A 12,361-nucleotide genomic window follows, 5' to 3' on the forward strand; every position below is an offset into this window, starting at 1 on the left:
CTTTGTAGGAAATTTGCATTTTGTTTAGTTTAGTCTGTTGATGTGTCATGATATATGGCTTTTGAGTATGCTTTTTGTGATGTAAACAGAAGTACAGTTTTGAAATGGTATCATCTATCATGTGACTCAAGTATTGAAATCAACAGCAGAAATACAAAAATAAGCACTCTTAAAATGGCAACTTTTTTCTTTCTGTTGCACCTATGAAGAAGAATTCTGCTGAAGGGAACACTGTGTTTGTTTGTAATGAAAAAAAAGGCTCAGAAGAACAAGTGGACGCGCATCTTCAATGGCAGCTAAATCTCCTCACCCATATAGAGAATGTACAGAATGAAGTCACCAGCAGAATGGACCTGATTGAAAAAGAAGTTGATGGTAACTACATTGCCAGATGTTACATACGTTTCTTTAACTCTTCATGTTAATACATGTATAACAGCATCTTGTATAGCCACTGTGTTGAAGGTGATCTGGGACACTGAGGATGGATTTTCAAAAATCATATTAAAATTTGGGTACCCAAAGTTATAACCAGAGCTTGTAACACCATCGCTTCTGCCTGAGCCATGCACACCCACCCATGCTTTCCAAAAGTGTTGAGTACACAGTAAAATAAGTACGTGCTTAGGACCCCTGAAAAGTTAACTTGACTCATGTAATAAGAGAGACTTCAGAAGGTGTAGGTAACTTGCCTAATCTTTGTTCAGGGATGGACCATGAAGTTACCAGATTTTTCTGCAGCTCTTCTGGGGAGGAGTTCCTGACCTGATTTATCTAGTATTCGAGAATATTTGGGAGGAAAGACGTGTTTGTTCTGCCTTCATCTTTGGTTTACAACATATTATTAAATAACTGGTTTCAAGAAGTAAGATCAGACTTCTGATGAGGAAGATGAAATGAGAAAATTTAAGTGAGATTTTACTGCAGTTGTAAATATTACAAGACATGAATTTATTCACTCTCAATTTCTTAAAACTTAGAAATGAGGAGAGCTTGGATGTAGTGTAGGCATTAATGACATTTGGGACAGCTAAAGTCATTTTATTCCTAGTTGGAATTTCATCTTCAATATTTGTGCTTGTACTAGGAAGTATTTCTAGAATAACAGGCTTGGGCTTTACCCACTACTGTCTTTACAAGAATATAAGTTCAATAAAAAAAAAAATTTTTGAAGACCAGAAAACTTTTCAGTAATTTGGTCCTTATACTTGCACCAGTCTGTTAAAGTGACGTAAGCAAGCCTTATGGACTTCACTGATCCTTGCTGAATAAGAGTTGCTTTTTCTGTTACACAACTGTCATAGATAGAAGACCTTGAACCAGGGATTCTTTCGTTGTGTAGGCATTGAATTGTCAGCCAAGGCTATAATTTGCCCACAAGTGCCTTAATATTAGCAGTACAATCAGATGAGGTATCTGGATTGTGCCAGTGAAACACTACATTAGTTGAAATTTCCCTAATAAATGTTTCTTATGTTAGATAAGGATAACACCCTCAGTATATTTCCCCTTCTTATTAAAGACAGTGAATATGAAAGAAATAAGTTTAGTTGTTAAGCAAATTATGTTGCTGCAAGGCATATTCTAATTAATTTCTTCCTTTTCCTTCTGTAGTTTTAGAAAGCTGGCTTGATTTCACTGGAGAACTGGAGCCACCAGATCCTCTTGCAAGATTGCCTCAGCTCAAACGACGTATCAAGCAGCTCTTAATTGACATGGGGAAAGTACAACAAATAGCAACACTTTGCTCTGTATGACAAAAGGAAGAATAAAGAATAAAAATAGGCTTTCTACATTGAATTTTCTTATTAGCCGCAAGACTGACAGGAAGACAGCAAAAAGCTGAGCATTTATCTGATTCTGTGCTGATTACATTTATAGCCTGAAGCTTTAGAGAGAGGAGAAAAGATCTAGACTAAGGAATTTGTTACCCTGAAAATCTGAATATTCAGTGTCCAAGCTTCAAAGTATAATATATTACGCACTGAGAAATGCTGATGTGATCTTAACTTGATAAACAAGGCATTTTCCTCATATAAGAAAGCTGAACAAACAAAAATTCTGTGAAGAACAGTGCTACCATTTTGAAAACTTTGGCAGGAAGTTCCAAATTCACAGAAGTCGGATGACTGAAAAACAGTCTTTGGGAAGTGCATTTTTAATAAATTCCTTTTATCTTGCTAGTGAAAGATAGACACGGAGAGTTCTGTATCCTCTCTACAAGAAAAGTTTGTAGATTGTTATTTTCTTCTCTCATGAATGTTTGGGAAAGTGAACATACTAGCTTTGGCTTTGAAAGAAACGACTTGTCGCAGTCTCCTTTTTTAAAGTATTTTTTTAAATAGAAATCCTTATTGCAGCACCCTTAGGCTCCTTTAAAACATAAGTGACAAATAGTTGTCGGATGTGCCAAATAACGTTAAAACCACTGGGATGAGAGTTTGAGTATGACTTACATGAAGTTTTTTTTTTTTTTTTTTTTTTTTTTTTCCAAAGTCCTATTGGTGCCAGCAGTCCATCCAGGAGTGTATCTAGTTTATATTTTTTTATGTTCTATTGCAATATTCAGGATTCAAAGTATAATTTTTGTCCTGGGTAGCTCTGTTTTCATGTTAGCCCTCTGAAACTTTATCAACCTCAGCTGGGATGAGGAATGACAAGAGCAGCAAAAATGTCTGTGGCTGTGAATTACTAAACCACTAGAATAAATATCACAAGAAACATTGTTTTTATAAAAACTGTCCACTTCAGTAAATGAAATATCATGAAACCAAAGGCAACGTAGTTGCTATCTTAGATCTTGCTTGATTTAGAGCCCAGGACTTTCCCTGTGCTTATAAGTTGCCGTTGTACCCAGTGATACATACTTCTGTGTGTATGTATATGTGTATACACATGTACATATATACATACCATGTGCATTTATATCTACACATTTAGTTTTATTACAATAGACTATAAGAACTGGTGGTTAACACGAAATGTTACCTTTTAACAAGCAGTTTCTAAAATTGAAAATAATGTATGTACAGGTTTTGAAATTTGTAAAATATGACTGTTAAAAGGAGGCTATTTAACTGATGACATTAAGATACTTGAACATTTTATGCCTCACATCTGTTTATCAGTTCTAGTTATCTGTATAAATGCATTTTAGAACCGATAGACAGTAAACTTGAATTTACCTTTTGATAAGAGTACAAGCCACTGTACATTCAAAAATTATTTAAATTTGCAAACACACTGTTCTATATGTAAGGTACTGTATGTAAAACTGTTTATTAAAACTATTCTACATACCCTACATTTTCCACTTTTCTTCCTGATCTACATACCAATGAAGAGGAAAAAAAAAAGTGATAATGTACAGACTATCAAAAATCAGGAATTCCTGGAATGCCTTTTGAGGATTTGTAAAATTGAAAAATGTGCCAAAGATGGGTTATCTAGGAAAGATTTTGCAACCAGTGTGTTGAACTTTCATGATAAAACCATTATTGAGAAAGAAAGTAGCATGGCTTGTTTATTACTAAAATATACCTACTCTCATGTTTCCCATCTGTCTATCATGTCTGAAGTAAGTTATCACTCTTGATGTCTAAAGCAAAATGTAAAGCCTTATTACAGAGCAATTGCTGTTTAAAAGGTGTTGCCACATTAGTCTTTCAGGAGATGCTACAAATCTGTATGATAAATATAACTTGGAAGCTCATAATGGAATCATGATTAGCAACTTCATAATACAGAAAGAATGCAACAGCTGAGGATTTGTTGACATTTTAATGGTAATTGTTAAATAAAATACCCTGATATGTTATATAGTTGGATGCTTAAATAACTGCTTGAAACAATATGAGTAGTTGTTGAGTGACCTCCTCGGTTTTTTTGATATGTGAGACTTTTTTTTATATATATATAATTCGCTTGCTGCATATCCTTGAATGTGGTACTGTGTGTACTGTATAAGAGAAGCGTAAACACAGATGAGTTACTTTGAAACAAAGTGGAGTGTATTTACATAATTTATCCAGCATACACTATAGCAATATTATGCAATGTGTGTGCATGAGTGTGATGTAATATAATTGTAAATATAACTCAAGGTGGAGATGGAATGAAGAATTTCAGGTGGGAGGAAGGAGATTCCATTCCTAGTGCAGAGATGTAAGAATAGTATCCTAAGAAGGAAATTGTTGTAAGGTCAAAATTAAAGTTGCTCTTGCAGCTTTAATTAGTCTTCCGTTTTTATATGTAACATCTCTTTAAATATAAATGACTAAATGATTCTCTTCCTGAGGATCCCGCCTTATCCAGGATGGCCTGTGCTTACAAAGCAATTATTCAATATTTCTTTTTTTTTTATCTTACATATTCAAGTATAAAAATTCTTCCAGACGTTCATATCTTATGTGCAATACAGTCTCATTCTCCTTGTGGACAGTTATATAATACATTGCGTACTGCTTGAATGCTTCACAAACTTTTGAGTTTGCTTTCTCAAATTGTGACGTTAGTTTGCAACAGGTGAGCATTAGTTATGCCCCCAGTTTCTGAAGTATTCAGATGTTGGGATGCTCTTAAAATTTTTTTGTGTTGTTTTGTTTTCAGCACTTACAGGTCAAGTGCCATAACAATGCTAAGTGTTCTGCACAGTGTGTCACTTAGTTACTTGCTTTGCGTATGTGCCAGTCACACCCTATGTGGTCTGGATCATACCTGTATGTCTTCTAGTTGGCTTTATCAAGAGAATCTTTTTTCTATAGAAATCATCCTCCTTGTGTCTTCCAGCTTCCTTGGTAAATGAGTTGTAGATCTGTACGCAGTCTATTTACATTTATTTGGAGATGAATTGCAGTTACGTGCTGCACAATGCATGAGGCAGACTCTCTCCGAGGTGAAGAAAGTATGTGATGATGTAATGACCATTTCTGATACGTTTATATAAAAAGGTGATATGGAACTTTTAAGTTTGCATCTTTCTTTCATCTTAAATGAAGTTCTTAATAAAAAGGGAGGTGCCACTGCACAGAACCCTGTTGTATATTCACAGGGGTAGGTGGCAAACTTGTAGTCTTTAGGTGCCCAACTTTTTTCTGAGGTAGGTCTGCACAATTCTTCAAGGGGTGTTTGGGAGTGATTCATTTCAAACCCTTCCCCCGTGTGATCATAATGTAGGCATCCACATCAGGAATTCTGCCTTTTTAGTCATAACAGTGGCAGTAGGACATAAATATTATAGTCATAAATGAAACATGGTCCTGGTTGTGTGATCAGATATCACAGGATGGGTGTTGCCTATGTTTTTTGGTTATAAAATGGAGGTACTTCAAGTTGTATGGCTGGGGATGGGTTAGAAGATGCTTCCTACGGTTCCTTCTTGTGGGTACCTGTGGTTTGGGTAAGGCCCTTATATATTGGATGTTTTGGCCTTCAATGGATAGATCTTTGTTCAGCTAGGAAGTAGTGGACATAACTTACAGCGGTAGAAGCCTGTCATTCTCTTTAAAATAATACAAGCAGAGTAAGTTGCAATTTTCTGGTGTATCTTATATGTTTGCTAGGCAGTGAAGAATTGAAATCCTTTTTACATGGATAGAGCCCCCTTCTAGGACTGACGCCTGGCTGTCATTTTACCCCTAAGTTGCACTCCTTGTCGGTTTGTGTCGAGCTTCCATCTGTCTCTCCTTTCATTCTTCAGCTTTCTTCACGCTGTCCTTTTCCACGGTGCCTGGACAGTTTTACTCCTTGTGCCCCAGTCCTGCCATGGGGAGATCGTCTGCTTTGCTCTTTCTGTCCTTAAGCTCAAGTGTATTCTGGGAGCTCTGTATGGTCGGATTGTGTGTGCAGTGATCAAACTGTATTTTTGCTACTTTCCTCTTGTAAGCCTCTACTGATCATGTGCAAATGGTGATCTCTCCTGCTCCCATGGGACTTTTAACTTAGGTAGACCTGAAGGGCTTTTTTTTTTTTTTTTTTTCCTTTTTTTTTTTTTCTTTTTAATAATACCTCTAGTTCTTCTCCTTGGCAAACTCAAAATTGTGAATTAAGGGAGTCACTAGAACTTCATAGTGAGCTTTTGAAAACTGTATTCTTTCTCTTGTATTTGAAGGCAAGCTGCAATTATTTTATTTTTTCTTTGTAGAAACTTTAAAAATCAGAAACAGATCCTGAACCTGGACAACTTGAGCTAGATTGAAAAAAAAAAAAAATCTTAATAACAAGGAAGTGTGCAGTCAGCTTATCTTCAAATCTTTACCCTGTTGCCAGCCACATCGAGGTACTGATGTGTAAAGATGTGCAGAAGCTTTACATTCACATGCAGAAGGTACCGTCTTTGCCCCAGGGTATTTTAAAAGACTGGAACCTTAAGTTTTCTTTCTAATGCTTAGAAATCTTGCAGTCATCTTAATTTTAGGCTGTGCTTATTAAGGTCAGACATGTAATCGCTTTTTAAATGCCCATTACTATCCCCACATTTTATTAGCTCCTACTTTTTTCTTTTTTTTTTCTTTCGTACCATATCTCTGTGGCTTTTGATGGTCATTTTACAGAGGATATTTGAAATGCTTCAGTAATGTTTTTTAATATGCTATGTTATGTCATGAGCACTGGATGTAGACAGACCTGTCTTTAAGTGTTATACGCTATGTGTATATATGTTTATATATGGGGAAAAATATAGAGCATGTCATGATGGTGAAAATACACTGCAACAAAAAGTAGATTTTGCTTTTGGCAGCCGTTCTGTACTAGCCTGAGCAACAACAACAACAAAAAAATCTGAAAAAATTGGAGAGCCTGTGGAGAAAATTAGCATTAAAAAAAAATGAATTCCAAAGTGAGACGCCCTGTATATACACACTAGCTCTGTGTGTAAGCTGTAGATGAGCCAGCACACTTTTTATGGACTGAGTAGCTAATTCAACTGCTGTTTACTTTGAAGAGCAACTTGGTTATCTTTAAAACTGGCAACAGCCACCTCCATTCAGTTACAGCCGTATGCGTCAGTGTATTGTCACTAAACAGCCTGAGAGAGGCAGCAGTGCACTATTACTAAAACCTCCATGAGAGAAGCAAAATACTTTCTTCTGTGGTTTGCTTTTTTTTTTTTTTTTTTTTTTTTTTTTTTATAATAGCAATAATGTTGACTGCCTTCTAATGCTCCCAATAAAGGTCTGCTGAGACTGTTACGTGCCTGGGCTCGCGTTTGGTGGACTCGAGTTTCGACAGGCCCGTGAGTGCTCTGTGAACGTCTTGAAGCGTTACGGAGCCTTCGGTTCCCTACGCCAATAACGTAGTCAATACGTTATGTTCAGTCATGGATATTATGTTACTGTGAGATGGAGTAAATTAGAATGTTTTTTCTATTCCGAGCTGCTTTGGTATTTAACAGTTCCCAGTTTTGAGTTTTGCAGCACACTTAGTTTCTTGAAAGGCAAAGTGTTTCTACAAGTTGTTCACAATTATATTATCTCTTTCTGTGGGCAGACATCTATCTCCAAAGGTTTATTTTCCAGTTTTGTATTGTCATACAATGTCATTACAAAGCAATTCACTTTTAGTGATATCTTGTATTTTAATATTGCCTACAAACTGTTTTTCAGGACCCTATTGTAGTAGGAAATAAATAAGCAAATAATGCTAAGGAAGTTCCTGTCCTAAAATATCTTGTGGACTAGGGCATAGATAGTAGGCTGCAGCTGAATGAAATTTTGAGAGGCAGGATCTAATTGAGTTACTAATGCAGAAAATATGTTCAGCTTTTCATTTAGCAGAACTGGGTGTGATATTAAACATAGAACAAATTTCGGCATTTTTATTGTGAAACATAGTGATATTTCAGTCGTTATTGAAGCCACAATCTGGAAACAGTCTTTCAAATCTAAAAGAAACAGAGCCAAATTCAGATCTTGGAGTAATGCTTGAAATTTATTTTTTTATTAGTAAAATTGTTTATGAAGAGGTTTACTGAGTCAGTAGCTCTAGGCAACCAATTAACTGACAAAAGTGAACAGACGTTGGTATATTCTGACTATAAAGGATCTGTGCAAATGAGTTTTCCTCTTAAAATATCTCTTATTTCTGGAAAACTGAGTTTTTCTGTACCAGAATTTTTATGGAGACTGTCAGTTTTATCATTGATAGATCTGTTCTTTATGAGAATAGATTCTATTTAATCCATCTTTTTTTTTTTCCATTGTTATGTTGTGTGAGAGAAATATTCTTATTTCTTTGAACTTATTTTCTGATTTCATTGGTTCTGCATTGTTGTATTCAGTTCAGAGAAAGTAAAATACTTCATGAGCTAAAAGACCAAAGTAATTTTGTCCTAAGAAAACCAGAAACTTAAGAGCCCTGTTGCTTTGCTTGTGTGACTGGGGATGTCTTTTCCCACGAGTTACTTTGCATTTATCAAATATTGAATTAATTCAATGTGTGAATTCATGCATTACTCCAGTGCTGATGGTAGAACTTAATTCTGCTTGGAGTTTCAAAGCAGGCTACATCTTAGATGCCGTGAGAAGAATATATCCAATTTTATACCTTGTATCTCTAAAGTGCTATTGGATGCTATTAGATGTATAGTGGAAAACTGTACATGTTTGAATGAATATGTAATGAGAAATGCCCAATGAATATGTAAGAAAAAAAGCCTATCCTAAAAATTGTTCATTTCTGCAGGGACAAAGGCAAACTCAAATGTTCCTACATGGGCTTTAAGTTCTTTTGTCACCTAAGGCACTTTGCAATCTGGAAAGTTATAATACTAAAAAAAATTAAGCAGTCCTCTGCCCACTTTTCTTTTTTAGCTGCTAGGTTATTGTACAAGTTACTGGTACTTCCTCATCATTCTTTCAGTCTGAAAGTCATGTAATGTATGGAATGACCATACATTATAAAAAAGAAAAGGAATGACATTTTATTTTTTAGTGAAGCTGTTCATTGTTTTCTTGTCATCACTTAAAGTTATTGATCAAATTTAAAAAGTCCTTAACAAGATCTTGTGAAACACTTACGTGTGCCAAAATCATGAAGAAAATTAAGTGTCTCGTATCTAGGAGGAACTGTACCAAGTGGAAAACAGTTCTACCTAATCTGTTAGTATAAAAGTTGTCATATGCATAAAATCATACACATCATTTGTAGAATTTTACATAATTTTCCTAAGGGAGAAGATTTTCCGATATTTATGATGTATTTAACATAGGAAAGTAGTATACTATTTTAAAATACACAAAATACAGAAATAATTTGATAATGTTTTCGGTTCTTCAAAATGTTGTGCTTCCAACTCTTCTGCTTGCAGGAGGCTCCTTTAAGTTCATTTCTTGAACTAAGGCAGATTTCTCAGACTTCGGTTTCATTTAGGGGAGAAGAGAAGGGGTATTTGTGTTCATGTGCAGAAAGCATTGCCATTTGGCTTCTTGATAGGTAAACATTACAATTCATAAACCGTATTTTCCACTGAGAATGTGTCTGCGAAACTGGAATGTCTTGAATTTTAAGGTATCACTGAATAATTGGACTGCTTCTCTCTTAATATTTATTACTTTATTAAAATATTTCATTATGCTGACATTTTTCTGTCCCCATCCCAGGACAGCTACTCAACAATTACAGTGCAGGTGGCATTGCTTTTGCTAATCTTCGTAACAAATGAAACCCTCATTTCCAGCTCTAGACTATATTGGCCACTGGCTCTGTTTTCATCACTTATGAGCAATTGGAAAGATTGCTCCATCTTTTCTCATATGCTAAAAATAGAAGTCAATACAATGAGTCCTTCACTGAAGTGAACATTATGCAGTGAGTGACCAGCCATAGTTCACAAGTGCCTTTTCTATGCCTGAAGAATGTGAATTACGCATATTGCTCTGTAAACTACTTTCTTTTTAATCCATGGGCTATGTATCCTGTTGAATTTGTGTGTGTTAAGGTGCGCATCTTGATCTGACGCACATCTAGAAGTGGCTTAAATGTGACAGAACTCACTCTTTCACTTCATTTTTGAAAAGATTTTTAAGACTTGGCTGTTCTTCTCGCCTGCAAGATTCAGAGGTTGTTTTTTGAGAAAAATAAAAGTAATCAGCATTATGCAGATATTGTAGATCTATGCTTTTTTCTGTTAGAATAACCCTCTGAGACCTCCTTGTGTCCTACCTGCCAGATTCCGTTATCCGATACTAATGACCTTTGGTAATTACTGAAGAAAAAAAATGAATGATTACCATAAAAAGCCTCTCTCCTCATTTGCTATGCAAAGAGCCTGGGTTTTAGTTATTTAGTTTAACTTTAGAAAATTGAATTAAATAAGTGCCCCCATTGGATATGCATTTCAGTAGCTTGCAAACATAGCGTTGTGCCTGTGAACCTGCTGCCTGTGCAGAGCCCATGAATCTGTGATGTGTTTTCTTTTGTTGCTTTCTTGTAGCAGTCCCAGTAGAAGGTGGTGTTGGGCACAAACCTGAGACTCTGGAAACACACTTCACTCAAATATATTTATGATAAAGTTTCTATCTTTCATAATTGAGCCAACCTATTAGTTGGCTGAACTGGATAGTCTTTTTTTAGTCTAATTCCTTTAATCTGTATGTACATTTCCCTACAAATGCTTTATGTAATCCAGATGTTCACTTTCTTTCTGTGTCTGCTTAGAATCATAGAATCTTTAAGGTTGGAAGGGACCTCTGGAGATCAGCTAGTCCAACCTCCCCACTCAGCAGAGTCACCTAGAGCATGTTAGACAGGGTTGCATCCAGGCGGGCCTTGAAGATCTCCAGAGAAGGAGACTCCACCACCTCTCTGGGCAACCTGGTCCAGTGCTCCGTCACTCTCAGGAAAGAAATTCCCCCTCACCTTCAGGCAGAACTTCTTGTGCTTCAATTTTTGACCATCGCCTCTTGTCCTGTCACAAGGGACAACTAAAAGGAGTTTGTCCCCATCCCCTTGACACCCTCCCTTCAGGTACTTGTACACACTGATAAGACCCCCCCCTCAGTCTTCTCTTGCCCAGCCTGAAGAGGCCCAGCTCTCACAGCCGTTCCTCATAGGGCAGGTGCTCCAGCCCTCTGATCATCTTTGTAGCCCTATGCTGGACTCTCTCCAGTAGCTCCATAGCTACTGGCCTTAATCCAGGCCTGTTGCAGTAGGAATATATATGTATGTGTGTGTATATATTTTCAATGCTTTTGAAAGTTGCCTTTTTTTTGTCAGTAGAATGTATTCTTCACGCTTGCTTAGCTGGATCTTTCTGCTGAGCATTGACTTTTCTCAAGTCCAAAGTAGGTTGGTTGAAAGTCGAATCTAAATGTAGTCCAACTCTCATTTTAAGAAGACTAGTAGTGCTAAATCGAGTTTGTATTGCTGTTTGAAATCATGTTTACCATACCTATCAAATACTGTAACACTACAAAGGTCTACAATCTAGGTGTAATGATGCTTGAATCACTATTAGCATGTGTATAGTCTCGGTCTGTAAAAGGGTGTCAGTATCAGAGAATAGTTAGGATTGGAAGGGACCTCTGGAGATCAACCCCTCCTGCTCAAGCAGGGTCAGCTGGAGCAGATTGCTCAGGACCTTGTCCAGTTGGGTTTTGAATATTTTCAAAGACAGAGACTCCACTATCCTCAGTGTGGTTGTTTCTAGACTCCCTGATTCTCTAACACCCGCCATTTACAAATAAGTGCGGTGCCATCAATTTTTTTCTAAAATCAAACTCTTAGAGCAAGAGTTTGGTTGTTTTCCTAGTCCAGCATCCAGCAATGTGCATTCTTATTATTACCCAGGTAATTCTTCTGGGCCCGAATGTCCAAATTAGCTTTGCATAAGTGAAGATGAGTTCTCATGATTGCTGGTGCAAATGTCTGAACATGTAAGTGCCATCATAAGAAGTATGCAGACAAGACATGATAGTCTACAAGCATAGAAGTAATATTTCTAAAGTGATTTTAGTTTGAGGATAAATAAGTATCAAATAAGTATCAATAAGTATCAAAAGCTGGACTTAGCTTGATCTTCTTTATTATTATACCTATGTAATGTCTAGAGGTTGAAACCACTACTTTGGAGCTCTATGTGAGTATGTGGTACAAGTGGGAGTTGAAGTCAAAGTCAAATGAAGAACACAAGGTCTAAATAAGCAATGAAAATTATGGCAGCTTTCAACTTATATTTAAGAATACATTTCTTGAGTGCTGGCATTATTCTTCATGAATGTGCCCCAAGTCACGACTCTGCTAAGGTATTTTAGGCCTCTAACTTGCCATTGACTTCAATTGGAAGTCAGGCTCCTGTTCCAAGGAATTTGGGGCAGATGGATGCACCACAGCGTAGGTGATAGTGTAAGCTCTGTCTGGGGCA

At 36.5% G+C, this 12,361-nt stretch overlaps 1 protein-coding gene across 6 annotated transcripts in view; it reads left to right on the top strand.

Annotated features, from left to right (window-relative positions):
- PHF20L1 (PHD finger protein 20 like 1) overlaps window positions 1-3,556 on the top strand; it is a 54,546-nt gene extending 50,990 nt beyond the window's left edge. For 3 of the 6 annotated variants that reach the window (XM_062570638.1, XM_062570641.1, XM_062570640.1), the window contains 2 exons: window positions 210-375; window positions 1,615-3,556. In XM_062570638.1, coding sequence (XP_062426622.1) covers window positions 210-375; window positions 1,615-1,757 — 309 coding nt within the window. In that variant the 3' untranslated portion in view covers window positions 1,758-3,556. The remainder of the gene's footprint in view (window positions 1-209; window positions 376-1,614) is intronic. The other 3 variants (XM_062570639.1, XM_062570642.1, XM_062570643.1) reach the window with 1 other exon arrangement.
- Window positions 3,557-12,361: the final 8,805 nt, after the last annotated feature.

Source organism: Rhea pennata, chromosome 2 (genome assembly GCF_028389875.1).
Source record: "Rhea pennata isolate bPtePen1 chromosome 2, bPtePen1.pri, whole genome shotgun sequence".
Lineage (NCBI taxonomy): Eukaryota > Metazoa > Chordata > Aves > Rheiformes > Rheidae > Rhea > Rhea pennata.